Below are 27,913 nucleotides of genomic sequence, written 5' to 3' on the forward strand. Positions count from 1 at the left end.
AGTGAAATGTAGCCTGACACGCTCCTCGACATGTGCAAAAATGGGGGGGGGGGGCTGGCTGTAAAGGAAGAACATATATATGTAGTATATACATTGGGTGAATGTGCAGTAGTAGCAGCAAGCAGGTGAATTCTGTACATTAATAAGAATAGACATCAGTTAACAACGCCGTGGTTCAGGCTCTGAGAGGCTCACCTCCTGGGTCACTGGTGGTACTACGGTGGCATTTGGTTTGGAGTAATTGGGCATGTAAACATTTCTCCTCTAACAGCTGTTACTGTTAGCAGACAGACTGTATAAGAACGATGGCGTTAGCTAGTATAGCTCGACTCACTGGTTTCTGAAGTACATGTGACCATGTTTGGACCGGAGGATGGAAGGCTATGTTATCAGCTAATGCCAGTTAGCAACCCCAGACTGTGTGTTAGCATCACACAGTACCATACCTGCCAATCAGAGCTCCGTGACATCCAAATATAATCAGAGAATTTCACCAAAGCTGGAGCTCAGACCACTTGGATACTCCTGTGTCACCATCCACCTGTCAGTCAGAGACCACACCCCTAATAATGCCATTTAAACAGGTGAGCTATGAAAACATTGTTGTTAAGAAGGGGTTATTTATAGACCAGCACCAACGCCCACCCACAGATTCAGCTGTGCGAGGTAAAGGTGCGCCGCTCAGGTGTAATGAGCTGTTTGGGTTGCTTTTCCTTCTTATTATCAGGAGTATATTTAGCATTGCTACATATATGGAGGCAGTTTAAATTGCCTAAAGCTTACCTGCACAGCTCAACAAATCTGTTGAACCAAAGTTGGAGTTAACGACATCAGCAGGTTAGGGCGGGACCACCTGGAAGTAAATCACAGGTGATGTCAAGTCAAAGTGAGTGTGTAAAGTGACTGCAGTGCTGTAAAAAGTGAACATCCTGGAATCATCATTGTTCCCCATCAGGTCCACAGAGGGTTAGCTCTCCGCTGATAAACTGCAGGACAGTTTCTGGGCTTAAAGCTGTTGTTAACTGATTTTAAATAAAGTTTTATTTTGTAGGCGTTTTGACACAGTCACATGACCCCACAGAGGTTTCAGGTTCCCCCGTCGCTGATCATCAGTAAATAACTCGTGTTTTCTGTAAATCGGGGATTTTAGCGAGGCTGAGCATCAGCAGTAAAGCCTGCAGCGTGTTTACATGCTGTGGTTATATTTGGACAGTGATGGATAGTTTCCTCTTGGAACGGCGAGCGCTCTGACGGCGGCCAGAAAGAGCTGAGCGCGATCCAAACCCAGCAGGAGGCGAGATGGAGAGAGGAGAGGAGAGCAGGTGGAGGAGACAGGTGCTGAGGCACCAGGAAGCAGGAGAGAAGAGAAAGGTTAGGAGGAAGCAAAATGAGGCGTTTGAGATGAGCTGTGTGGCGCCGGGCGGCTGAATGAAGCGGACGCAGACGAAGAGTCAGACAGGAGTTATTTTATCAAGTGCTATTTACAACAGTAGTTCCACATTACAGGAGATAAAGTCACTGTGTGCACAAACAGCCTCCGTTCACATGACAGCTCCCTCCATCATACCCGCTCACACAGAGCGAGCTGCTTCCTCTCACTGCTCCCCCCGGTGGTCGAGAGAGGAAGCTGCTTAAAGGATGTAGTGAAGGAATCCACCAGCTCACCCTGCCTGAGGGTTAATTAGACGAAGTGTTTGAGTGTCCGATTGAAACCTTTAGTCTGGATGGTTTTTAAATGTGTCTGAGTCTAAAGTGTCACACAGGCCATGTGACTTATGATGTCATTTTAACATTATTTCAACGGCCTGCGGCACCAACCACGTGCATGACGTCATATTCTCAGAAGATTGAGCATCTTTAATGTAGCGCACACGTTACCTTATGTGTGCCATCATCTGCAAACAAGACTGCATCTCCTTATTCTGTATCCAGAAATTATCACCTTTATATAGAAGAATTAAAGACCATGATTATACTAAATCCCCATTTCTACGCTCAACATTTTAAACTTTGGTCAGCAGGAAGGTTTTTTTATCCATACATGGGAAAAAATTGGGCACACGATAGCAGATGTTCATGTTGTGACCTGACAGTACTGGAAACCGATCACACACACACATGCTGTGTGTAATAAATGTGACATAATGTGCAGACCTGAGGCTTCTTTCTGAAGGTCTTACTCAGGGATGTTCCCCAGGGTTCGATTCAACCTGTTCCTGAGCCCAATTCTGCAGTACGACGCGAGATCATGAACCTGCTCTCGTCCCACAGTGTTGGTGTTTAAATAAATGGAGCAAAGTCGATTAAGGTGGAGTACGTCAAGGCTCTATTATGGGCCCGTTATTTACAGATGTACTCCTCTCAGAGTATCATACGGCCTATTTGATCTATTTATTAATAGATCAAAAACTATATCATTAATATCTGTTGACAGGATTAAATTATGGACTTTCAGATATTCAATAAGATGTCAGATTCTTACTCAGTTCTATGCAGATGATGATCTGTCCTCTACGTAACTTTAGTTATTTGAATGCAGCAAAGCTTTTAGTGTTTTCAATTTACTCTGAGGCTACGTCCACACGTACACGGGTATTTTTGAAAACTGAGATTTTCCGTTTTCGTTTTAAAAATAATCCCGTCCACACATAAAGGCAGAAATGAAGGAAAACGCTGCTATGAACATGCCAAAGCAGCAGGTGGCGCTAGATTCCTAACCGTGCAGAAATGTTGGCCAATCAGAAGTCTAGAAGCCTCGGTGGGAAAAAGTAAACAAAGCTGGGGCATAGAAGCAGAACCGAGTCGTATGTGTGGAGGGACAGTAACTGTGTGTATATGTAAGCATTTAAACACTGCAGAGAGTAGAATTAACAGTATTGTAGAAATTCATTTCACCGAAACAATAACGTGGCGCACAGTGTGACGTCAAAAAAGGCGCACACCTTTGACGCTGCGTTTTCTCCGTTTTTCTCGTCCACGCGTAAGCGCAAAAACTGAGTTTTCGAAAATCTCCACGCTGGCCGGAGTTTTTAGAAATCTCCATTTTCAGTGACCGAAAACGGCGTTTACGTGTGGACGAAAGGTGCAAACGCATAGAAAAATCTTTCAAAAATACCTGGGTACGTGTGGACGTAGCCTAAGAATTAGTTCTGGGCTCTCATATCTGAGAACTACGCAGATGATAAAGACATTTCCTTCTTCTTCTATGGTCCAACAAACTTTACTAATAAATAAACAGCTCCCTGTTTAACTTAAATGTCAACCACAAATCCAATAGCAGGTTTGATGTTTGATCCTGAGGCCTCCCGTCTTTATTCTGGTCTCTAACTGTAGTATAATTAAGATAAATAAATCTGTGCAATGCAAATTTTGTAAAACAAATCACATGAGCTAATGAGTCAACTGAAGTGGCACAATCCAGGGTTCAATCGTGAGGCCTTGTTGACCAAATCTTGAATTTTCTTGTTGTTCCCTAAAACTGCAGACAATCGTAATCTGAGTGGCGCCGCCCCAGATTCACTTCTGGAGTGTTTTTCTTCTCAGCCACTCTTCAACAGAATCGATCGCTGTGCAGATGACAGCCTGATTTACTCTGTGGAGGCGAGACTTTCCAAGGTTTGATGCTCATATTCTGCAGTTTAATTTACTTTTCTGATGACACCGAGATGTCAGTTACACTTATTAAGAACTGAAGTTGATGCAGAACTTCATTAACTGTTTTTCCTTTCATGAAATGTAAACTAAGGTTTCATTTTATTGAGAACTTTAGATGTAAATTTGAGAAAGACTCACTGAGGACGTAGAGAGAAATTCAGCTTAAAAGACTTTATAGTGAAATCCAGCGAAGAGCCTTCACAGATGGGGAGGAGCTGCCATCTGAAGGGATACACCCACCCACGTCTACGTTGCATAAAGAAATCCATCGTCATAACAAAGCAGAGCAGCGAGGTACAGAAAAATAAAAACTCACAGTCAAAAGGTTCTCAACAAATAGAGAAAGCAGTAAGGTCAAAAGTCACGGAGCTCAGAAGAACACACTGATTACATTTCCACCGAGCAGGAGAGCGTGGTGCGGCACTTTGATGGTGTGAAAAACCTCTGAGTGGGAGTGTCAGTGCGGGTCTGTGGGGTCGGCAGAGCAGTGTACCGTTCAGCTTTAACTTACTTCAGTGTCTTAATGCTACATGACGTATATGTGCGTTTGTATAAGTGTGTACTTGTTCTGTGTTCACTAATTGCACTTGAGGATGAGGATATGGAGATCGCATTGTCTGCAGACGTCTGCAGATTCTTTTTCTGGTTTTTTGCATTTTCCTGGAAATGTTTCAGACTTTGACAAAAAAACAGAACAAACCTGGGACGACTCACCTTCGGCACAACCAGCTGCGGCTCAAACACGCCGGCGCGCAGTCGCATCCTGAAGGCGGCAGATGTCGCCGATGCTCGTTTACGTCAGGAGATCAAAAATATCTGCTTTAGTGTTTTTAAGCTGTAGTGAGCTGCTCGCATTAGTGCTGACTGCAGTCGCGCTTCAGCTGTCCAATCAGAGCTGAGCACAGGCTCTGACTCTGTAATCAATATTTAGGTTTCACCGAGGCTGAAGCTGAGATGAAGCACATTTTTCTTTTCCTTGTATATAAACACGACACCACAGTGTCTGATGGTCATGTGGCTAAATCTGTGATGATTTGTGCCCCTCAAAAAAACCCTTGTAGAGGTGGTGGTAATGACATCACAGCACCATCTCATTAGACACATCCCGCAGCCAAGCTGCCTGAGCTCCAAACTGAGGCTCGCCACATAATCGGTGGTTTCTGGAGCCAAACAGCGTTCGCTTACTGCACAGTAACTGTGCCAGAAACCAGCCTGGAGCTCCATCACACCAAACCTCCACCTACAGTTGGAGTGTAAAAAGTCCCAATCGGGATTTGGTCCCAATGTTTTGTGAGCGACCTGAAAGGCCGACGATCACGTGGCGAGCTGGCGGCGCTGAAGGGGAGTCGAACCCTCGACATCCAAACACTAAGAAGCAGCTGCGGAGTAAACATCGGTCAGGTTAGAAATAATAAACTAAGTTACAGTGAAGCTTATTAAATAGTGATCAAAACAAACAAGATGGAGAAAGAGGAAGTGGCGAGCGAGGCCGGTGATATCGAGCCGGAAGTGACACGTTACTGACTGCGGTCGCCGTGCAGCAGATTAACCTGAGCAGTAAACAGAAACGCTGCTGTGAGCTTCAAGTCCCAAACTGTTACGCCTCGCTCACACGCACAGGCCCAAAACCCACCACGCCCCCATCAGGACCACGAGCTACGCCATCCGTCTGGATCTGGACCCTGGAATGTCTGGAAGGATTCTGGACTACGCTCAAGCTCATCAAAACAAACTGAAATGAGGAAAACTGGGAAAACATTGCAAACTACACGGGATCCAGGGCGTCTGTCAGAACGTGAGCCTGCGAGCGCGAACGAGATGCAACACCAACCGGCAGCTCAGCCGACTCCATCAGGGGAAGCTGCGTCTTTGGACCAATCACAATCACTGCAGCTCTGCCGGTTAATGAGAACATCTACAGCGTGCACTGCGACCACGCGTCGGTAAAGTGTCACCATCAACTGATATGATATACCGTCATTCGACAGTGAGGAGGACACGGCGTCCGCCATCGAGAGGAAACACGGCGGTGTTTGTTTTTTTTACATTCTGTGCAAAATCAGACGAAAAGTAGTCGACAAACCATCGTCAGTCTGTTCCTCCTTCTGCCCACACATGTCAGAGTTCAGTCACTTTGTTCCTTTTTACAGTTAGTTTCTAAGACGTTAGTACCATCATCATCGTCCCGCGGTGGGACTAAGACATTCCTCAGAGGGACAAAATCCACCTTCATCCGAGCTCTGCTGCTTTTGCTCCTCGATGTGAGACTTCAGGCTGTCCGCAGCTCCTGAAAGCGTCCGCCGTCCGATCAGCGAGCTCTGAAATGCTCGACGCCGAGCTGCTGCGAAAACTTGCTGTTTGGTTTGGAAAACGAGTCATTAGATATTTTGAGTAACTTGCTCATAATTATGAAAACCTCGTACTCGTGTCATCACGAGGAACGAGCGCGTGGAGGTGAAGAGCAGCTGACGCTCGCTTCAGTTTTTCTGCACTGGTCAGCATTTAGACCGACCTTCATGACTCCTGCAGTTCTCTGCTGGACAAATGCAGTCCTGCCTCATCAATGATCCATGCACGGATCCAAATATGAATGTGATGATCTCTGAGCCTCAGTAATCACCTGAGGCGTGTAACTTGGAGCTTCATCGTGCTGGAAAACAAACAGATTGTCACCGAATTCTTCCTAAATCGTTGGGAGAAATTCGTCTTTGAGGAGTTTTAGTTTGTCTGGTCTTTAAGGAGCAGGTGGAACAGCTGAAGTCCACAAACTGAAAAGCTCAGGATCAGATCTCCATCGATCAGAATTCGGCTGGTGTCCAACATGAGAACTGCAGAAGGCCTGAAGAGCACGGGTGAACAGTGGAAATGCTGAGTCTTTGCAGAAATAGGATTTATTTATTTATGCTTTGATTGTTCTTCACTATATCACAGAAAAGTAAAAATGAAATAAAAACTGAGGCTTTGGCCACGCCAGCACTGAAATTCCCACATTCGTATCAAAGCAGCTGATTTTAGCCCGGCTCCTCGCTTTCACATCGTTTCTGCCGTCAGAGCTTCAGCGCCAAATTTAAACGACAGCGAGTCTGGCGTGAGACACACGTCACGATTTCAGGAGTTGGTGGACTCGTCTCATTTCCAGGATCCCTGATAATTATATTGAACTACAAACTACGAACACTGGAGCAGCAGAGCCGGCCGAAGGTGGACTTCCATCTCTTCCTTCATTTGTAAAACAACCTGCTGCTGTGCAGCTGTGTGTAAAAGGCATTCAGCAGGTAAAAACCACAGGGCACACAGTGAAAGAGGAGGAGGTGGGGACGGGAATAGAAAAATAAAAAATAAAAAAATTGTGGCAGACACGACAAGACGATCACCTCACTTCACTCTGTGGCAGAGAAACATAAAAAAATTAAAAAAACAAAGTTTCAGAGGAGGTGGGGACAAGGCGAGGAGGAGAAAGGCTGAGAGGGAGGAGGAAGTCAGTCTCAGAAGAACTTGTCATCGATGCGGAAGTGCGGCCGCGTGACGTCGTCCGGGTTGATGAAGACTGAGATGGATTTGCCCGGATTCTCCGTGACGAGCTGCTGAAGCTTCTTGGCCAGCCGGTCGTCGGGCTGGTTCTCTCCGCCGGCGTCGGACTGCGGCGATGGCAGGTTGTTGGTGCTGCCCCGCCACTGCAGTTCCACCGTCAGCCTGTTGGCGGCCTTGGCGTGCTCGATGGTGGTGCGCAGGTGCTCGGCTGGGTCGGAGCGCACGGAGGAGAGTTTGCGGGCGTGCAGCATGGCCGTCTCGTCCGACAGGTGCTCCAGCATGTTGCACTGAGGGATGAAATAGTTGGGGCACATCTTGTTGACGAGGCAGTGCTGCAGGTCGTCGATCAGGCCCAGGAGGAAGTGGGCGGAAAAGTCGTCTTGCGCCAGGTAGTTGGCGGGGAGGCGGTCGCAGGCCCACAGCATGATGCTGCGGAGGTGGTAGGGGCTGATGGCTTTGGGGCGGGACAAGAGCTTGATGATGATGGCTTTGCAGGCCTGGTACGCCTGCATCAGGCTGGACGAGATGCACTTCTTCAGCTGCACCTCGCTGCGGGCGAACGACAGGCGCCACTCGTTCTCCTTGCGGCCTTTGTGGGAGCAGGCGGGGACGAGGTAGAAGCCGCTGATCACCTCCTCCTCGGTGATCTTCCCATCCCAGAAGTGATTCTCCATCAGCCAGCTCTGGGCGACAGCCGGCCACCCTTTAAACGACACCACGGGGACGATGTCGTAGAGCATCCGGCTGCTCCCGACGCCCAGGATGACGGAGATGATTGTGCCGTTCCGCTCCACCTTCTCCACCCTTGGCATTCCTCTCTGCGGCTTCTTCTGCACCTCCAGCAGCACCAAGGAGATGGACTGGTAGAACCAGTCAGCCACCAGTGTTGGGGAGAAGAAGTAGTTGGTGGTGCCGTTGATGTGGTCGACAATGGTGCAGCAGTCCTTCCACTTGTTGATGGTTCCTTCGTCGAAGAGGCGGAGGCTGAGCCAGGAGTGGCCCAGCGCCGAGTGTCTCATGTCCAGGGTCACCGGCTGGTTGCGGTCGTGGAGTTTGAGCGCAGGGACCAGCAGGGTGAAGTCCATGTCGTAGTCTGTGCCGCGGGCGTAGACGCTCAGCTCGTCCAGGTCCATGTCCACCACGCCCTCCCGAACGCCTCCTGACAGGAGGAGGTACTCGTTGGCCACGGGGAGCTTCTGGTCCAACTTCTGGACCATTCCTGAAACAGAGGACGACAAAAAGGATCAGATAAAGATTATGTGTAAAAACGAGCACCACGCACACAAGTGTAACCGGGGGTCAGGATTTAGGCCTCGAGATACTCGTCTTACAGCCAGCTGAGCGGGTTCAGTATCTGACCAGGATGGCTGTGGCTGACCTCAGGAATGTGGACCTGGGAGGAGACCCCGAGGAACCCCCAGGATGCACTGCAGAGATCCAATCTCTTGACTGATTGGCGGAACGACGCAACGTTCCTCCAGATGAGCTGCAGGTCGTGGCCGAGGAGGGCAGGTCCGGGCACGTCTGCTTACAAGATAGACTGACCTCAGAAGCAACTCATTCGTATCTGGATAAAGTTCGACTAACATCGATTTAAAAGCTTCCCCCTGCTGTAATTAAATTCTTTAACGTTGACCGGCGGCTCTGCCGATTCGTCCAGTCTGGTTTTTGCTTTCACAGACGAGGCTGATGTTAAGGTGAGCTTTTAACGAAGTCTGCTTCGTTTGTGTCCAGCTCAGTCTGGATCGGGTCCAGTTTGGCCCTCCTGTTTTCCAGTTCCTTTCATGTCAGGTCTATTTTTGAAGCTCGCTGTGTTTGGAAGCGGACCGCGTGAGCCCCGACGGGTCACTGCGTTCAGCCCCATCGGTCAGGCCGGGCCGGCCTGGACGAGTTTTCCGCTCTGCTGAGTTTAAAGAAGAGGCGCACACACTTCCTGGCTGTCGACTGCATTCCTGCGCTGCGGTTGTTTGGACGCACGCAGTCCGTCTCTCAGAAACAGTTTCAAATAAATCAGATGAACTCAGCTCAGGGGCTGCTCGTTACCTCGGTACAGAGACGATCCTGCAAATACACACTGTCTTTGAATGAACGTCTCACACTCACTTTATAATTCCTGACTGATTTTCCTTTTTTATTGATTGGATTGATTAAATCTGGAGCATAAAACCGCCTCATCGCTTTTCTTTTGGTCTGTCTGTGAGCTGCAAACAGTGAGCGAGCTGTGAAGACAGGATGGAGCGCCGCTTCCTGTTGGGACATTTTGGAACGCTTGTTATTTCTGTGAGGAGGCGCCGTGTGCGAGCTGGCAGACTGTCAGTACATCTGAGAAAATGAACACTAATGCGAGTGTGCGGCTCTGTCAGATGGACATTTCTGCAGTTTCTGTGTGTGATTCTATCTTTGTCGTGTGTGTGTGTGTGTGTGTGTGTGTGTGTGTGTGTGTGTGTGATTCTGTCTTTGTCGTGTGTGTGTGTGTGTGTGTGTGTGTGTGTGTGTGTGTGTGTGTGTGTGATTCTATCTTTGTCGTGTGTGTGTGTGTGTGTGTGTGTGTGTGTGTGTGTGTGTGATTCTGTCTTTGTCGTGTGTGTGTGTGTGTGTGTGTGTGTGTGTGTGTGTGTGTGTGTGTGTGTGATTCTGTCTTTGTCGTGTGTGTGTGTGTGTGTGAGAGAGTCTTTTTACATCCAGATCTTGGAGGCGCTCCAGCGTCATTATCAAACTCGCATTCCTGCACTCCATCCTCCGCACTTCCTCTCAGGTTCAGTTATGATGAGCTGAGTCCTCTCAGCAGATTTGTGGCCTTTTATTTTGAAAGGTTAGGGCCCCACCGCCTTCAAAATTTTAATTATAACCTTGTAATTCCTGATTTATGTCAGATATTAAAGCTGTGTGAGGTTCATTTTTTCTCCTAAGTGAAATGTGAAGACATATTTACCATTTATATCTTGGCATATCTTCAAAATGCTAAACACAACAAATGTGCTGTAGAGCAATTCAAATAAATTCAAAGGTCAACGTAATAAACTAAAATGTTATTTCTGATCAAACGCTTCAAATGTTACAGAGAAACAAAGTCAAACATTAGATCATCATTTAATAAAAAAAAGTAAATGTTAATACAAACAGAGTATACAGAAATATCTAATGAAAATAATTTTCTTTATTTTCAAACTCTGTCAACTGTTTGTAAACAAACTCTTGAATAAATAAACAAAAACAAACACTGTGCGGAGCGATTCATTGGATTTTAATCTGGATTTTCGTGCCCGTGTTCTAACGAACATCATCGAGTGATACAGAAAGTGCACGCTCCACCATCAGAATCAAGAGCTCCTTAAATGAGCACTGAGCACGCACCTGCATGAGCCAATCACAGCTCCTCCCTGCACCTGACCGCAGTGACCTCATACAGGCCATCGAGACAATATTCAGCACGGCAGAAGCTGAAGAGCTCCTCTAAGAGAGTCAGATTTAGCACGAGTGATGTGAACTAAACACGCATTCACAAGGAGTGTTGTGCGTCTGCACCACAAAGCAACACAACTAAATTATTCAGCCACCTGCAAACACACAGCAAACTGCAGGATAATCAAAGCACGAAGGCCAGAAAAATGAGACGGAGGACGCTGACGCAAATCATCTGACATCAGCTCAGCGCGGTGCGCCAGCTTGTACACATGCACTGAAATCACCAACCAATCAAAGAGAGTGCTCAACACAAAGGTCAACAGATGCGTCGTCCCCTCACACAGTTAATTTTTCCAAATCCTGCACCAATATTGGGAATAAAATAAAATAATTTCCACACATGTGCACACAACAAATCAGTTTCCTGGTTGTGCCGCAGAAATCCTACATGCTAAAATCCAAGAATTTCCCCTAGCAGGACCGGAGCTCCGCCTTCGTGGATGAGCTGTTACTACAGTAACCTCACAGCAGCCATGTTATTGGTCACGTGACACATTGAAAATGTTCCAAAAGGCTCCAACAGCACAAACACGGTCCAGAGGTCCAGTTCAGGTGAAGCTGAGCAGTCAGCTAGCAGCTACAGCCACCTGTGTCATCATCCACCCATCAGTCAAAGAGGCCACGCCCCTAATCATATAAACTTTAAGCCTTATTACAGTTTAACCAGGTGAACCCTAAAAACTTTCTTCTACTGTACAGGTGTTACGAAGGAGGACATTATCCACAGAGACAAACAGTTTGTGTATCAGGCTGCAATCATGTTTATTTCTGCTGTACAGTTTTAACATGGGAGTCTATGGGGGACTGACTCACTGCTGCCTCTGCTGGACGTCAGAGGAACTGGAATCTTTTCATTTGCCCCACGGGGTGATGTTTGGGGAAAAAACGGATGATTTATTTCTCGCTGTAAAAGAAATTCGGACAACTAATTTGGCAGAATTTAATCTGACAATTTTAAATATATTTGAGCACATTTGTTCCTCACTGATGCGCTATGTGCGGAAAAAACACCTGCTGGTCGGAGTCCTCACAGCTGGAAGTTTAATATTAGTGAAGATTTGTTTGTTTTTAATATATTTGAAGGTGTGGATGAGGCTGGGATTGTAGTGGGCTTCACCTTGCACTGAGGGTGGTGTTAGTGTCGTCTGTGTTTAGTATTTCCGTATTTGTGCAGCACCTGGAGAAGCTCAGCTACACTTTTATGTTCGTTTTAAACCAAGAAACGAGAAGAAGAGAGGCTAAGAGGATGCATGCGATCCCTAATGCGGTCCAGGTGGAGCAGATGTGCATCACCTGAGCCTCTGCACATCTGGATCACCCCTGCAGCTCCGCGCTCACACCAGCTGAAATAATCAGGTGGAGTCCGAGGATGTTTACCGCAGCCTGGTGTGTGCGTGTGTGTGTGCGTGCGTGTCCTCACCCAGCATGGAGAAGATGAAGTCCTTGGCCGTGTGGATCTCCAGAGCCCGCTGGTCGTCGTACTCCCGCTGGTCGTGCTTGCTGAACTCCTGGATGAGCCGGTTCAGATCCTCCATGCGGGCCGCCGACCTGAAGTCCAGCTCGGGCCCGCCGCCGTGCGGCAGCCTCCCGGCGGCCATGGTGGGGCTGTTCCCGAGGCTGCCCGACGAGCCAGCCCGGCCGGAGAGAGCAGGGGCCGCCATGGTTCCTCCGCGGTCACACGCTGGTTCTGCACTGCCCACGCTGCAGCTGCTCCTCTGTCGCGGACCGAACCGAACCGAGCCAAGGCGAGCCACTCCACAGTGAACACAAGCACCGGAAACCTGCCCCGCTTCCGCCACTCAGCGCTTTCAAAATAAATGCCCCCTAATTATATTATATTATATTATATTATATTATATTATTATCAGCGTTCACCATCTGCTTCCATCTCACCCACCCACCTATCCCAGCACCCTCCTCTGTCACACCAACCCCATGTCTTCCACTGTATTCATGGATCACCTCAGAGGTTTTTCTGTTTTCCTTCTGGCAGCTCCACCTTCAACATCCATCTCCAAACCATGCATCACAGCAGGTCTCGCTATCATCTTTTGAACCTTCTCTTTCACTCTTGGTGCTATTTTTCTGTCGTAAGTATCGGTCATATCAGACACTTGTCTCCTTTCACTCCACCCCGCCTGCAACCTCTACTTCTACCACCTCTCCTGTGCACTGACCCTTCCTTTGGGTGGTTGACTCCCGGGTATCTATCTTCCATACTTCTCTTCACCTTTCCACCTTTCTCCTGCTCATTGCTTCTATTTACTTTCATTCTTCTTCTCTTCTACAGTCTCATCCACCTATACCATACTCTCATCACATACTCTCTGTAGATCCACAAAGACCACAAAGATCCACAGTTCATCACCTTCTGACCTTCTCTATACTTCTCCATCAACACTCTTAAAGTACACTGCTCCTCAGTGATCGCCATTTCTCTTCTTCTCAACCACTCTTTCTCATATCTTTATCTTCATACCTTGTTCTTAAAAATTAGTACCAGAACACTTTTGTATTATTCCTCTGACACTCATTTGCATTTTTTGTGTTTCACTCTGAAAATAAATATCAAATTTCGTTGTATTGACTTTGGCAGCGTTTTACCTTGAAGGTCACAGGCGGATGTTGTGCTTCGTGTTGAGGATTTTGTTTTGTTGATTCAATTGTGTGCAGTATCCGCCTCTGTCCTGCGGGCGTCGCTGACGGTGCCGGAGCTCCTTGGTGACCCGGAAATGAACAACTGCTAGGCGGCCCTTCGGCCGACCTGTCGGGGTCACCGGGATCCAATATGGCGTGGAGGAGCTGCTCCGTCCTGCTCAGACTGACCGGAGATGAAGGCTTACGGAGCTCCGTGAGGGGTGGCAGGTCAGTCCCCACAGGCGGGGGCGAGCAGCCCGTCCCGGGTTACAAACAGACAGATCCTTGCTGTCGGAGTTAGCTCCGTTAGCTTCAAGGACAGTTTAGAATCAACGGGCTGTTAGCAGGTTAACGTTAGCCGCTGCTAACAAGCGGGGAGCTGCCTGGGTGTGTTTGCGTGTTTATCTAATTATCCGGTGATGTAAAGCTGTTTGTCCTATTTAAACACCCCAGTGTGCCCCCTTACATACATGCCCATTACATGCAGTTCTTCCGAAGCTCTTTCAGGTCCTCCCTCCGGCTCAGTGCAGAGGGACGCTGCTTCCGTCGGTGCCCTAAAACCCAGGGGTTAATCTCCTGTGGCCAGCTGACCTGTGCTGCTTTAGGTGGCTTTATTTATAATCCACAAGCAGTCCACTCGGACCCTTCCAATGACCAAAAGTTACTAAATGGATTCAGTGACATAAAACCAGACGTTTGTGGTAAAAATGTTTTTGGGATTGTTGCTCAGTCTGAGGCCGGCTGGTAAAAGGAGACAGCAGCTAATCCTTAGATAATTAAAAGGTTGGCAGGATGTTTATACTCTGACACACTGGTGCATTTACAGTCATGATAAAAAGAAAGTGCACCCACTCTCAGCGGGAAGGTTTTATCTAATCACGGGAAGATGAATTGAGTCGGGTCCTTGGCAGAAGTCTGTACTGTGAAGCAGGAGTTCACCATGGTAACTTGTGCTGTGAACACAACCTGCTCACCACCTACTGACCAATCAAATCTCCAGAAATTACCATCGCCTTTCCTGTGTGTGTGGAGCGTCAGTAATAAATGTAGATTCTTCGATACAACTTTGTTCCTTTGGTTATTTATTAATGATTTTTTCATTTAATTATTTTTGCCTTTTGACAGGAAACAACATTTTTTGTTGTGCTTCCTGTCTGTGGTTGTGGCAGGAGGATGCTGGCGCTTCATTAAAGAGAACTTTTTTCTCACAGTTGTGATTCCTCGTCTGTCCACCAGGTGGCCTCAAAGCTTCCAGCAGAGATGCGGCTTCAGGAAAGCTGCAAGGAAACCCGAGTCCAAGAAGGTGGAAGAGGAGTTAGGCCCCGCCCACAGCGAATCCTCTGAAGCCGCGGCACAGCGCCGGACCCCCGCTCCTCACTGGGACCATCAAGCTCCACCCAGTCCCCCACGCGCCTTCGGCCGGCTCGTCAGGCCGCTCGTCTTTACCATCGGGGTAGGTGATGTTGTTTCGGTGGCGATGACGCCGCTGATGATGTCACGGACAGGTGTTGACTCCATGTCAGTTTACAGGCTGCTCCTTCGGCTCGGCGGCCATCTGGCAGTACGAGTCCCTCAAGTCTCGAGTGCAGAGCTACTTTGACGAGCTGCGAGCCGATTGGCTGGAGAAGGTGCGACCTCAGAAACGAGGAGACATCCGCAAAGAGGTGAGGGTTCGACGTCATCACCTGTAACCAGGCTCCACCCACACTTTGATCTGAGTCTTAATTGGCTGTCTGTGTTTTAGATCAACCAATGGTGGAACAGCCTGAGCGAGGGCCAGAGGACGGTAACAGGTGAGTCAGTGCTTACGAGCAAAGCGCTGAACTTTCACATGGGGGTTGCTGGATTGAATTTCTTTTTTCCCAGGGATCATTGCTGCTAACGCCATCGTGTTCTGCTGCTGGAGAGTGCCGTCTCTGCAGCGCTTCATGATCAGATACTTCACCGCCAATCCGGCCTCCAGTGAGTCTCGCCACCGCCGCCACGATTCGTTCAGGGTCTCCGATTGAGCCTCTGTAACTGTGGCTGTTTGTTGTTGCCCCGCAGGGACTCTGTGCTCTCCCATGATTCTCTCCGCCTTCAGTCACTTCTCGTTCTTCCACATGGCGGCCAACATGTACGTCCTCTGGAGCTTCTCCACCAGCGCCGTCTCCATGCTGGGCCGAGAGCAGTTCATGGCCGTGTACCTGTCGGCAGGTGCTTTTCACTGTGGTGTAATCTCTGAGATTATCTGTGTTTGTTTATGAGTGTGACGTTGATTTTATTTCTTCCGTTTTCAGGTGTTATTTCTACATTTGTCAGTTATGTGTGCAAGATGGCCACGGGGAGGTTCGGCCCATCTCTCGGAGCGGTGAGTGACTGCTTCACAGGTCAAACTGTACCTCGCTCAGAGTCACGTCTGTTTTATGGTTTTATTTTAGAGGACGTGTAGATTTTAGGAGGTCAGTGCGAACACACTGATGTGATTCTTTTGAGCGATTTTCTTTGGTGGACGTCTGTAAATGTTCTCAATAAATAAACAGCCTGAAGTTCCTGTTTCTGTTTTCAGTCTGGCGCCATCATGACCGTCCTCGCTGCTGTTTGTACCAAAATACCTGAAGCCAAACTGGCCATCATCTTCCTCCCCATGTTCACCTTCACCGCTGGCAACGTAAGACCCCGCCCACCCCTCTCCTCGCCCAGTCTACCTGGACAGAGATCTCTTTTTCATCTTCTGCATCAGCCCACCTGCAGCTGCTGCACATCTGCAAGCTGCTTTGAAACCCACCTGAGCTTCAGCTCCTGCTGCTGGCTTTGACCTGACTGAACTCGCGCTCTGTTTCCGTGTCTGTCTGCAGGCTCTCAAGGCCATCGTTGCCATGGATACCGCAGGCCTGGTGCTTGGATGGAGGTTTTTCGACCATGCTGCTCATTTAGGAGGAGCCATGTTTGGAATGTAAGTTAGCAAGTTAGTCGATTTTTTATTTATAAAGGTTCATTTTTAATTTTCTTTGTTAATTCACAGAGAAGTTTTTTTTTTTTACCTTCTTACAGTAATTTTCTATATTAGATGGTGGGAAAAAAACAGCTTTTCTGTCACTTAATTGTTTAACTTAATTACTTAATCACGTTGGTTTAGTGTGAGTGGCCGTGGGCGACGTCTGTATCCATAGGAACAGCTGTAAAATGTGGAAATACAGTTAAAAGTACAAAATTGATGGCTTCCTTGACATTTTCCAGAGCCAGACTGCAGTCTTTTCCGGGCCAATTCTGGTCCCTGGGACTTATGTTTGACCTCTCTGGATCAGATGGTTAATAGGTAGAAGCGGAAGTGTGAAGGCAAAGCTGTCGATTTCCTGTTTGTGTTCCTGAGTGAAGAAAAGAGCGAGACTGTAGACACGAGCTGTAGAAAGGGAGCCCGCCGAGGAGGTGCAGCGGGACCAGGGCCTCCTCGCTGACGTGTTTTGGACGTTGAAATATTTGGAAAACAGATTTATTCTGTTTTGTGACGACGTTGCAGTGACGTGTTTTTAATCAGACTTGTTCTTCTCTCCTCAGCTGGTACGTTCTGTTCGGCCACGAGTTGATCTGGAAGAACCGAGAACCTTTCGTCAAACTTTGGCACGACTTCAGAACTCGAAGGGGACCGGGAGGAGGAGAAGGCGGCGGCGGAGGGGACCGAGGAGGCGCCATTTAGGACGCTGAAACGCAGAGAATGAAGGAAATAAAATGCTAACGTAACATGTAAAGATGTATAAAATGTACAGAGAGAATCACGGAGCCCGGGCACAGGCCGGAGTCGAAGTAAAGACTCGTACTTGTATTTATAAAACATGAACGATTCCATTGTTGTCTCCTCGCCTGCTTTTGTTTACAGTTTGATCAGAGACAAAGACAAACGCGGCACAGAGGTTTACAGCAACGACCTGTCGGCTGATCGTGTGACAAACAGCCCAGACAGAACCAGTCAGAGGGACTTTTTGCCTCAAAAATCTGTAAAAGACTTAAAAAGACAGCTGAGGGATTCTTAAAGAGCTCCACCTACCTCAGGTGAAACTTCAAACCCCATCAGGACGCCATGTCTGAAACTAGAGTCTGGCTGCTGCTGCAGAACGAACCGGACGACTGAACAAACACCGTGTTTGCCAAACAGGCTGAAGTCCACCAACAGATCAGACTGATGGTGTCAGAGCGCGATCTGAAGGGTCGTCACGGAGAGCGTCATACGCCTGCTGCGATTGGCTCACAGCTTTAATAAAGCCCTGTGATGCTCGTGGGTTTAACTTTCTTAAAATAGACTCGATGATATTTGTGTTGTGGAAAAATAAACTGATCAAAACCTGATTTTCTGAGATTTATTCAAAGTTTAAAACAAAGGGACCAAAAACAATGCAGCACCAACATCAACAAGTAAACAAAATACTAACAGCTCCTTTATAGCCGTTGTCTTGATGCAGTCTTTGTTCAGCTGTAGGGACCTGTTCCCACAGTCGTGTAGCAGTGGTCTGATAATGACGGCAGAGCTTCACACTCATTCTTTGTTACAAACCAACAGCACGCAGAGAGGAGAGCAGCTGAAGCGCAGCACACCAGAGCTTGTGACACATTATTTTGGTTTTTGAAATCGATGAACGAGACAGAGATGAACACTGAACACCTCAAACTAAAGAAAAGGCCGACCCTCGCTCAGACTCGCACTTTTTTAATGTCTCTTTAATAAAATGCACTCATTCAAACCTTTTACCTGATTCACAACTGAGATCAGACATGAGTGTGCACATCTGTGAGACCTCGGTGATGCTGAATGATCTGTGAGGGATTTAGAGCAGCACAGAGGTTCTTATTTCATACAAACAACATATTCCCACATCCAGAGAATCGGAGTATTAAACTCCACATCTGTCAGCAGCTGAAAACATCTGGAGCTTTTCAAACCAAACACTTGACGAAGGAGGTGCGAGGTGTGCGAACCCTCTGGTTCCTGAGGGAACATTTGCCGTTAAAATCACCGCAGCTTGTTTTCAGTCGTCTTACTAAAGCAAGGACGGACTTCCCAGATAAAAGATCACCTGTTGTTGGTCCTCTTGTATGTCAAAGCCTTACAGAGAGAAGAGCTGCTGCAGCAGGATAGGAAACCTGCTGTTTTCAGTTTATCAAAAAGGCTCTGAAGGACTTTTAAACCACAGGTTTCCTTCTTTTGGTATATTTTGTCCCACTCCTGCATAGAAGCAGGGTTTTATCTTTGACGGCTGAAACCAGCTCATCACAAACGGTGGGAGGTGAAACTGGGATTCCTGAATGTCGATACTGATGTGTGTTTAGAGACGGTTTGGCCTTTCCCAGAGTTCATCGACCCTGAACAGCAGCAGACCTCAGAAGATCAGACCCGCTTCAAACCGCCGCGCTTCACATCGCAGACACAACCTGAGCGACGCCTGCAGAGACACAAACCCTGGAGAAGGCCTTTCTGCAACCTCCAAACCTGTGCCGACGGTAAGAACCGATCCATCAGACTCCAGCCGTCAAACCTTTAGCTGCACTTTAGCCTTTAACAACTGGCTCAGGTGACGTGTGCGTTTCGACAGGTCTGTACGGGTGAAACTGAGCTCCACGTCTCCTCTGCGGCAGATAGTTCCTATTTTCAAATGAAACACGATAGTGGGGATGCACACTCTGCTGGGACGGATACGTCCTCTTTGTTCATCTCCCTGAAATTCGTTTCTTTAGCTCAAATGGCCTCTACAGTCACCACATCCCAATCCAGCAGAGCACCTTTGGGATGTGGGAAATGGGAGATTCACATCGTGGATGTAAAATCCCCGAGGAATGTTTCCAGCACCTCGTTGAATCTGAGACACGAAGAGCGAGAACAGTTCTGAAGGAAAAATGTGTCCGACCTGTACTAGCAGGGTGTACATAATAAAGTGGCCAGCGAGTGTAAATCACACAGTGTCCCAACAGTGATACTTTTACTATAATCACTGATGAAATCCTGTTACACGTGTTTGGAGTCACACCGAGACGGGAAATCGTAGTTGACTTTGAGTCGACCGCCTGCATTTGAGTTTGTGTTTTACAAACTGGCTCGGATCTTCCCACAGTGAGCTCGTGCACCACGTCCATCAGCGGTGATTTACTCTCTGTGCTGCAGGCAGCTCAGAGTAAACTCTGTGAACACAGAAGTCAAAGCTGCTCTTTGGACTTTGGTCCACGTCACTGATCCGAGTGCTGTTTTCCTGTGTTATGTTCTGTTAACGAAAATAGAAAAAATACACATTTAGTATCAGCTCCGAATATTATCTGAGTTCTTGAAGAAGTAAAAAATAATATTAAACACAACATTTAATACTACGTTGATTGGTGAGCTTAATTTCAGCTTAATTTCAGTCACTGATACTTCATGGAGGTGTCAGATGTCACACGGCCCGAGAGCAGAGCCCTGAGGAACTCCACAAACTCCACAGCTCGTGCCTCCTCCTTCTTCAAAATCATCTGTTTCCAGGTGTTCCAGGTGTTCCAGGTGTGTGCGGAGACGCTGAGCAGAATGGCGGTGGGCCTGCAGATTGTGGGTCTGTTTCTGGGCGTGGTGTCCTGGTGTCTGCAGTCCAGCTGTACCTCCAACCAGGTGTGGAAGATGAGGAGTCAGTCGGAGTCGGTTACCACCAGCCAGTGGCAGTTCGAGGGCCTGTGGATGAGCTGTGCTGCCACCTCGTTGGGGTCCATCCAGTGCAGCAAGTTCAAGACGGTGCTGGGACTGTCGGGTGAGAACGGCTGCTTCGTAATCATCAGCAGCTATTATGGAGTTATGATGATGGCTCAGTCGGAGCACAGGAAAAGGTCCACAGCAAGGACAATTATTTTTCATTCATTGATGAGAGCATTAGTTTTGGAAAAAAACTCATCTCTGTTTCTGCCTGAGAGCTGAGACAGAAATAAGAGAGGTCATATATCTTATTTATAGCGAGTTCTTATCTTTTGCTGCCCAAACAAAGTAACAGCTTGTTCATGAACTTTAATGAGTCCCATGAGGACAATGTTGCTTAATGTTGTGGGAACTAGATGATGGCTTGTTCCCACAAGATAAACTGGGTTTATAAAAAGGGAAAAGACATCTGCAAAAACTGTAAAGCTGTGCGACGAGGAAGATGTTCATTTACCTGTAATGATGCTTTGCAGCTCACCTGCAGACCTGCAGGGCTCTGATGATCCTGTCCCTGCTCTGCGGTCTGACCTCCATCATCGTCTCCGTGCTGGGACTCAAATGCACCAAACTCGGCAGAACGCCCGAGCAGGTCAAAGCCAAGATCGTCCTGAGCGGAGGGATCCTCTTCATCCTGTCGGGTACGAGGCTTCGGGACTGGAGCAGAAACAAACCCCAAACCTGTAAAAAAGCAGCGTTTTCGTTTTGTTTCTCCTTCCTGCAGTTCAACCTGCACAAACTGGAAGCTGCAATTTCACTTGTTTCAAATTATGGCTGTCGTACAGGAAATGTCGACGTAGACAGAACATGTAAATGACGACATACAGTCTGTGTTTGTGTTATGATCAGAACTTCACGGGGAGTGTTTCTTTGTGGAAGAAGAAATGGTGATATTTAGAGAACAGATATCGCTGCATGTGCACATCAGTATTCAGGATGGAATCATCTTTATTCCTCATTTAACTGAAAACAAACATCTAAAAAATATTCAGATTAAAACGAGGCTTTTGCAAAGTTCTGGGATCTGTGGAGACACCGGAGCTCGAGCAGCTGGAAACTGAATCCTGAGCTTCTGTGTTTTTCTTCAGGTCTCTTCACTCTGATCGCCGTGTCCTGGTACGCTGCCAGAGTCATCAACGACTTCTACGACCCGCTCTACGGAGGAGTCCGGTGAGCAGCAGTGTGTGTGTGTGTGTGTGTGTGTGTGTGTGTGTGTGTGTGTGTGTGTGTGTGTGTGTGTGTGTGTGTGTGTGTGTTCCTGCTGCTGAATCTTTAGAGTTTGTGCTGCAGGTTCGAGCTGGGTACTGGTCTGTATCTGGGCTGGGCAGCCGCTGGTCTGGCCATACTGGGAGGATCTATGCTTTGCTGCTCCAGTAAGACTACTCCCTCCAGCCCACCTGCTCGGTAAACATACACACCCATCATCGTCTCCTTATTTAATGCTCAGTAATGACTTCTAAGTTTGTGTCAGGCTGTAAAGATGCTCATTTCTAAAGTAAAGTTGGTCATTTTAACACGGGAGTCTATGGGACTCCCTGCTGAAGCCTCTGGTGGACGTTAGAGGAACTGCAGGATTCATTGTACAGATGTTATCATAAAGAAGAACGAAAAAGAAAGAAAATGAAACGCTGCAAAGAGTGTTGAGTAACTGACGGTTTTGCATATTAGTGAAGCTTTTGTGCAGGTGAGAGCACTTCAGGTAACAGACGAGCTGACGACCACAAATCTGATTATATAAAGTATGTATATAGTTTAAAAAGTTGGTGAGCGAATCTGTTTCATGTACATCGCTGTTGCTCCGCCCTCTAACCTTCATCTGCTCCCCTGCAGGCAGTTTTCTTACTACTCCACCACCGGCCAAGGTCGGAGCATCTACAGAGCAGCTCCGGCCTCAGACGCCAGCGGCTCCAAGGCTTACGTCTGAACCGACCGACCTCCACCGTCCTTTGTTAGGCTCGTGCTGTTTTCTGAAACATGGAATCGCCTCAGAATCACACTGCAAATAAAAGGTCTCCTGAAGCTGTGTGGCCAAGCAGTACCAAGTGTGTCCAAGAGAGGGCGCCACAGGGAATCGCTCTCAGAACTTCACAACAGATCAATTTATTTATTAGGTTTTGCTGTTTCAATTGAAAACACTTTGTGGTTCATTTACATTTGACTTTTATTAATCACATTTACCTGTATGTTTGAATTAATTTCACATTATTAATTTTCTATAGTTAACTTCAGTTTACCTTTTTTAGGATATTAAAGAGAGGAAAGGTTATCATCTAACTAATCATGCTGACAGATCTGTGTGCAGTTTCCAAATGTGACGTTGCAGAGAAAGAAACACGTGTGGTGAAATGAAACTGAGAGAATAAAGATGTTTATTAATGCACACAAAGCTAGAAACCTACTGACAAATTCAGCCTTTAGATTCATGACATCACTGATGAACAGACATTAATTAAACGTTAAATAAAACGATCCATTAAAAGGTTTGAATAAAACTTTATTATTTCCCTTTTTAAGACTGTTAACATGTCGCAGGTGTGTTCAGGTGCGTGACTGCACTGTGCTGCTTGTGTGCGTGCTGGCTCACGGGAACGCTGATGAACACTACAAATCCAGCTGCAGCCCAGCGTGCACAGCAGTAACATCAGTCTATCCACCAGATCTCCAGTTTGGTTTGAGAGCTGATCTCAACCTGCAGATGTTTCCTGCTGGGATCTTTGTGCTGATGTCAATTCTTAGCAGGTTGTGTCTTTATTTCAGGAAGCTGACGCTCATCTTGGTATCAATGTCCATTTTCTCCAGTGACTGAAAAACAAATGAACACAACAATAATTTTTTAAATAAATTTGATTTGAAGAAAGTCCCTCCTCCTCCTCCTTCTTCTTCTTCTTCTTCTTCTTCTTCTGTTTCTCAGACAGAAATAAATGCTGGTCCTAAATCATGTGTGAGCTTTGAGAGGTGTTTGAACCACCACACACAGTATATTTTATACATTTATTATTGTATTTGTGTGAGAGCCCAGATTTTTGATCAGATGCAGCATGAAGCAGGTAAGAGTCTCACCTTTTTGAACTCGTCAAAGGAGATGGCATCATCTTTGTCGAGGTCGGCCTCCTGAATGGCTCGCTCAGCTATGCTCTGCAGCTGCTCCTCGGTCACCTGCAGCCCCAGCATCGCCCGCAGAACCTGAAGGACGCAGGACACAAGTATTAATAATGTACCAACGATGCTGATCGAAATCCTCTCCGAGACCCGTTTTTCTGCAGAACTAAAGAACATGCGAGTGGTGGACCCTTCTATGCAGATGACACACGATTATTTTTCTGATTCTAGAAAACTAAAACTAGCTTAACGCCACAGAGGATTTCTTTGAGGGCAAGCTGGGCCAAGCAACTGTTTTCCTCTAGTGCAAGTCCACAGCAGCTCCATCTGCTGTGGGAAACACTTCGGAAATAAGGGATCAGCCAAAGTACCTGCTACTTCTTCTTTTCTAAAATAATAATCACCCCAGTGGGCTAGCTTTATACTGTAGGAGGGGCTCGGTAATGTTTTCTTTCAGCTAAATAAAAATTCTTCTCTCACTTCCCTCCATTCTGCAGCCATGCAAAAACCCCTGATCTTAGCCAAATGTGAGTATGAGCTCCTGCGTCCTGGTTGCAGGTGTGTAATTTGTGCAAACAATGAAGACCTGACTGACAGCCCCACACACCAAAGACAGACTGCACAGGAGAGTCTCTGTGCATGGGAAGGAACTATGAACTTGTCAGCGATGAGGAGAAGAAATGAAAACTCTCAAATAAGTGGACACAGACCTGAAGAAGCTCCTCTCTGGAAATCTTCCCATCTCGGTCCAGATCGTACAGCTGAAAGGCAACTGAGCAGCTTCTACATTATTTTCTTTATTGTACGCAAAGATAAAATAAAAGACAGAACAAAGTGACCTGGACTCACATTTGAGCTTCCTGGTCCTGCTGCTGGGGAGCTCTTGCTGTGTTCCTTCTTTGTTTCGGTTTCTGTCAGTTGGACGGAAATGAGCCAGAATCCGGACAAAGGAGGAAAAGTCCACGGTATCCTGTCTGGAGAGAAATACTTCCTGTTTACCCTTCACAGTGTCACCTGACCAGTGCCTGAGTCTAGACCTCTGCAACTCAAATGAGTTGATGTGACAGTCCTTGCTCTGTCAGTGCAGAAACAAGTGATTCCTGTGATAACAGCAGGCTGTCGTACCCCGAGGAGAAAAAGGCTTCTATGATTCTGCCTCCGATGGGGTTCATGGCCAAACCTCCGAGCGCTTCAAAGTCGTCAGGGCTGCGATACAGAAGGAGACAGACAGTCAGAGGCTCTGGGACACTGACGTCCCTCAGAGTCTCACAGGCTTTGTTTTAAATCTTTAGATTTTTATAAAGAAACACGACCTGTTTGTTTTTCTGCAAAGGTTTCACTTTCAGCCTGCATGATGTTTAAGAGCGGTCATATTAAAGCAGGGTTATTATAGTTAACTCAAACTTAACTAAAGATCAAAACTAGATGTGAAAAGACATTTTAAACTAGACGTAAACAAACTTCCTGAAAGGATTTCATGAACTTAGAAACTAAACTTCTGATAGAGAAGAAGTTTTAGACTTTGATTAAATGTTATCACTGTTTGTGTGATGAGACTTTGACGGACGCTGAATGTCCTCAGGACTGTGAGTCGCTGCTTTCCAAAGGTTGTATAGTTTTATATTTTCTGGACCGATTTTCCTCAATCATGCCTCTCACGTATGCCCTCATTACATTATTACTTAAAAAGACTAAAACTAACATTAATAACACTAAAAACTAAAAGTAAACATTTTGAAACAATGAAATCTAAACTGAAAGGAAAAAAACTGCTCTGGAAAAACCTGAAGCTAAACAAAAAGCCAAAATGAAATGAAAGTATAGCTCTCTGTCTTCATCTCAAATGGGTTGGCGTTCGGGCTTTGGAGCCAGCAGACATTAAAGAGTTACCTGACACAGTCACAACAGTGACTCTGAATTCATCCTGTTGACACTTTGTGTGGCCGCTGATGTTTGGACACATCAGGGAAAGAGATCCTGAAGATGAAGGTGTTGAACTGGTTTGGATCAGAGTCTAGTCCTCCAGCTTCCTGTTTCTCAGAGTGACCTGATGAAGTTTATGTCTGGTCTTTGACCAGGTCACACAGCGTTTCGGCAGGTTGTCTAGAAACATCTTTGGGAACTTTGCAAAGTTGTTTTGTTTTGTGTTGTTTCGAGTTAAGTGTTTGAAGTATCTTGAATGACTGTTTCTTCATGTTTTCCCGTGACTGTGAGATTGGGGGGAGCGCTGCTGCAGCAGTGTTACATATTTCTGATGCAGACGGATAAAACTAAATAAACTAAATAAACTCATCTTCAGGCTTATTTCATTCTGGGATGTTTTTTGGGGAAACAAACAAACCCTATAAAAACATTATTGTTATTAAGCTGGATGATGATTGTGAGCAGTGCGTCCACACACCTGAGGTATCCTCTGTTGTCTCTGTCCAGACTCTCAAACCTGTCGTGCAGACGGAGGAGATGAGCAGACGAGACTGAAACAGACACGATTTGTTCTTTACTCAGAGTAAACTTTAACAGCTCAGTCAGTCTTTGCAAATACTTGCTGAGGGAAGAAGTATGACTGTCTTCAACAGTAACTTGTATGTCGATACCTCAAATACACCAGAGGTTTGTTTGCAGTATCCAGGGTGTGCATATATTAAATATATTATGTAATCGCTCAAATGGGTCGAACAGGTTTGAGCAGAAATCCTGTGACATCAAAATTAAAGGAGAAGAAATTCAAATAAAGGAAACCAAAAAGAAAAGATCAAAAACGAATAGCTTATGGTCCCAAAGTAAAAGAAATAATAATTATATGTAATTATATTTCTTATTACGAAAAACTAATGTTTCATCTGGGCTTAATCAGCCATCGAGCACAGTCGTGTTTATCTGCCCACAGCGTCCTTATCAGCGAGGACAGTTCAGGGTGTTGCCACGGAAACGCACACAAACAGCCGACGATGAGCTCACACACGGGAAACAGCAACAACTCACACCGTCGCCGTTACAGTCTCACATGAAAGCTGAAAGTGATGTTGAGCCCCCCCCCCCCCCCCCCCACACACACACACACATTTCCTATTGACAATAACTGTTTTGGGGTTTTCCCAATAAAGAGATCAAGACCCCACGATGGGAGAAATACGAGTACACGCACACACCCAGCATTGACATTAAGCCAAACTCTGACATTTAATGACTGATTTTGTGGTTCAAACAAACAGACTGTGTAGAGACATTTAAGTGTGTAATATATGTATGAGGTGTATGGCACACATGCTCACACATTTAACATTACAGTAAATATTGGTCTGAATTCAGCACTTTGGAGAGAGCTTAAACTGGGCAGGTGAATCGTAACCCCGCTGAGCTTTTAATGAAGCTGCAGATTTTACCATCAGCACCTTTAGAGCCTCTGAAACGATTGTCTTCTTAAATTTACGGTTAAAAGAAGAAAAATGTTCACATCCTGAAGTTCAGCTCGTTGTTAGGGGTACACCTCGCTGGTACTTCAGCGTGATGTTCAAGTTTGAGATGATTTGAATTTATGACATGGTGCATTATCCTGCTCAGAAGATGGTACACAAAGGCATGGACGAGGACAGCGACAGGACTCAGGTACGTGGGCGTCAGCTGGCACATCTGGAGCGCTGAAAGGTGTAAAGTGTTGTCAGAGCAACATCTGCTCCATGCAGATGTTTCTCAGGAAGGCCTTTGTGTTTGAGCCGGATGAACTGCAGACTGCTTCTATAACAGCCTCACGGCTTCAGAGGAGCAGAGGAGCCTGCAGTCCAGACCTCTGACCAGCTGACAACATCTGGAGCATCATGAAAGCAGCAAGAGGACGAAGCAGAGCCAGGACTGCTGAGCAGCTGGAATCCTCCATCAGACTGGTGTTAGAGAGCAAACATGGACCTGTCCTACTTTTACAGACGTGTTGCTGCATCATGTTCACAAGGAGCTCATATTTTTATCACCATGGTTCATGTTCACAGTTTCAACATTTGTTATGTTTTTATGTTCAGTTATGAATAAAATCTGAGTCTATAAGATTCTGTGCTTGTAATTACAGGCTGATCACAGCTGGAAACCTGCCTCGGTCAGCTGTGTTTAATGTCTCCCAGCTGCCTGTCGATGTGTGCTTGTACATACATGTTGTAAAAACCTGAGATATTAAAGACTTTTAACTGCTGTAAACTTTATCCCAGGCTCGTCTGTTCTCTCCTCTCTAGTTTTCCTCAAACTTGCTTCAGATGCTTCAAAGCAGGAAATACTCACATCCGGTTTGGCGCATGAGCTCCTGGGCGTTGGGGATTTTGTTCCTGCTGGAGCTGCTGGAGCCCATCCTGCTGCCGGTGTCGCTGCGTAAACCCAGACTTTCAGTTGCTGCAGTTCAAGCCCGATGAATTTATCTCTGCGCTCTGACCGAGGTGTACGCTCGCGCCCACTGCTGACATACAGACCAGCCAATCACCGCTCGCCAAGAACCACACTCTGATCAGTGGGAGGTCCATAAACACATCCACCGTACGTCTGTGCTCTGAGAGATAACTGCTGCAGGAGATAAAGAGCAAATTCAGTTTGAACGATTGAGGATTATTTCAAAGATATGTGACGGCTTGACCCACACCTCCCCTCCCACATCCGCACAGACCCCCCTGAACTCTGTTTGAGTAAGCCGTTTACAAGTATTTCCTGAAGTGGGGTTGCACACAAAGCACTGATATGTACAGCAAGAAGAAACAGTTATCTCGTAGGCTTTTGTTTGGCTGTCACAAAAACATAATCTGGGAAACCACCTCCAGACAAAGACTTCTGTCCTAACCAGGACCCTGAAGACAATGAGTACAAATGGTGACG

At 46.7% G+C, this 27,913-nt stretch overlaps 4 protein-coding genes across 5 annotated transcripts; 2 read left to right on the plus strand and 2 right to left on the minus strand.

Moving 5' to 3' along the window:
• Window positions 1–2,564: 2,564 nt before the first annotated feature.
• LOC308401354 (nucleotidyltransferase MB21D2) lies at window positions 2,565–12,438 on the minus strand. The gene is made up of 2 exons (XM_080889524.1): window positions 12,071–12,438; window positions 2,565–8,404 (listed from the first exon to the last, which is right to left on the minus strand). The coding sequence occupies exons 1-2, from the start codon at window positions 12,309–12,311 to the stop codon at window positions 7,140–7,142; spliced, it is 1,506 nt and encodes a 501-aa protein (XP_080745650.1). The 5' UTR covers window positions 12,312–12,438; the 3' UTR covers window positions 2,565–7,139.
• A 930-nt stretch (window positions 12,439–13,368) lies between these two features.
• On the plus strand, window positions 13,369–17,604 carry parlb (presenilin associated, rhomboid-like b). Its single transcript, XM_080889021.1, has 10 exons — window positions 13,369–13,515; window positions 14,524–14,740; window positions 14,811–14,951; window positions 15,032–15,080; window positions 15,154–15,249; window positions 15,334–15,483; window positions 15,567–15,637; window positions 15,836–15,937; window positions 16,125–16,222; window positions 16,825–17,604. The coding sequence occupies exons 1-10, from the start codon at window positions 13,439–13,441 to the stop codon at window positions 16,961–16,963; spliced, it is 1,140 nt and encodes a 379-aa protein (XP_080745147.1). The 5' UTR covers window positions 13,369–13,438; the 3' UTR covers window positions 16,964–17,604.
• Window positions 17,605–18,628: 1,024 nt separating this feature from the next.
• Window positions 18,629–22,313, plus strand: LOC308400890 (claudin-1-like). The gene is made up of 6 exons (XM_080888921.1): window positions 18,629–18,759; window positions 19,769–20,027; window positions 20,443–20,607; window positions 21,055–21,136; window positions 21,257–21,370; window positions 21,797–22,313. Exons 2-6 carry the CDS (start codon window positions 19,811–19,813, stop codon window positions 21,888–21,890), a joined length of 672 nt encoding a protein of 223 aa, XP_080745047.1. The 5' UTR covers window positions 18,629–18,759; window positions 19,769–19,810; the 3' UTR covers window positions 21,891–22,313.
• A 126-nt stretch (window positions 22,314–22,439) lies between these two features.
• chp2 (calcineurin-like EF-hand protein 2) lies at window positions 22,440–27,503 on the minus strand. Of its 2 annotated transcripts, XM_080888922.1 has the most exons (7): window positions 27,332–27,488; window positions 25,467–25,539; window positions 24,191–24,271; window positions 23,915–24,039; window positions 23,776–23,837; window positions 23,027–23,149; window positions 22,440–22,768 (listed from the first exon to the last, which is right to left on the minus strand). In XM_080888922.1, the coding sequence occupies exons 1-7, from the start codon at window positions 27,396–27,398 to the stop codon at window positions 22,715–22,717; spliced, it is 585 nt and encodes a 194-aa protein (XP_080745048.1). In that variant the 5' UTR covers window positions 27,399–27,488; the 3' UTR covers window positions 22,440–22,714. The 2 variants fall into 2 exon arrangements, with proteins under 2 accessions (XP_080745048.1, XP_080745049.1); XM_080888923.1 differs by lacking the exon at window positions 24,191–24,271 and having other exon boundaries at window positions 27,332–27,503.
• Window positions 27,504–27,913: the final 410 nt, after the last annotated feature.

The sequence above is a fragment of the Rhamphochromis sp. 'chilingali' genome (assembly GCF_963969265.1).
Source record: "Rhamphochromis sp. 'chilingali' genome assembly, chromosome: 8".
NCBI lineage: Eukaryota > Metazoa > Chordata > Actinopteri > Cichliformes > Cichlidae > Rhamphochromis > Rhamphochromis sp. 'chilingali'.

Coding starts and splice junctions, on each gene's coding strand:
- LOC308401354 (XM_080889524.1), bottom strand. CDS start 12,311: ATGGCGGCCCCTGCTCTCTCCGGCCGGGCTGGCTCGTCGGGCAGCCTC. Junction 8,405..12,070: donor CTTCATCTTCTCCATGCTGG/GTGAGGACACGC, acceptor CCTCTGTTTCAG/GAATGGTCCAGAAGTTGGAC.
- parlb (XM_080889021.1), top strand. CDS start 13,439: ATGGCGTGGAGGAGCTGCTCCGTCCTGCTCAGACTGACCGGAGATGAA. Junction 13,516..14,523: donor AGCTCCGTGAGGGGTGGCAG/GTCAGTCCCCAC, acceptor TCTGTCCACCAG/GTGGCCTCAAAGCTTCCAGC. Junction 15,938..16,124: donor TCACCTTCACCGCTGGCAAC/GTAAGACCCCGC, acceptor GTCTGTCTGCAG/GCTCTCAAGGCCATCGTTGC.
- LOC308400890 (XM_080888921.1), top strand. CDS start 19,811: ATGGCGGTGGGCCTGCAGATTGTGGGTCTGTTTCTGGGCGTGGTGTCC. Junction 20,028..20,442: donor GACGGTGCTGGGACTGTCGG/GTGAGAACGGCT, acceptor GATGCTTTGCAG/CTCACCTGCAGACCTGCAGG. Junction 21,137..21,256: donor CCGCTCTACGGAGGAGTCCG/GTGAGCAGCAGT, acceptor TTTGTGCTGCAG/GTTCGAGCTGGGTACTGGTC.
- chp2 (XM_080888922.1), bottom strand. CDS start 27,398: ATGGGCTCCAGCAGCTCCAGCAGGAACAAAATCCCCAACGCCCAGGAG. Junction 23,150..23,775: donor CCAGAGAGGAGCTTCTTCAG/GTCTGTGTCCAC, acceptor TGCGTCCTTCAG/GTTCTGCGGGCGATGCTGGG. Junction 22,769..23,026: donor CCTTTGACGAGTTCAAAAAG/GTGAGACTCTTA, acceptor TTTGTTTTTCAG/TCACTGGAGAAAATGGACAT.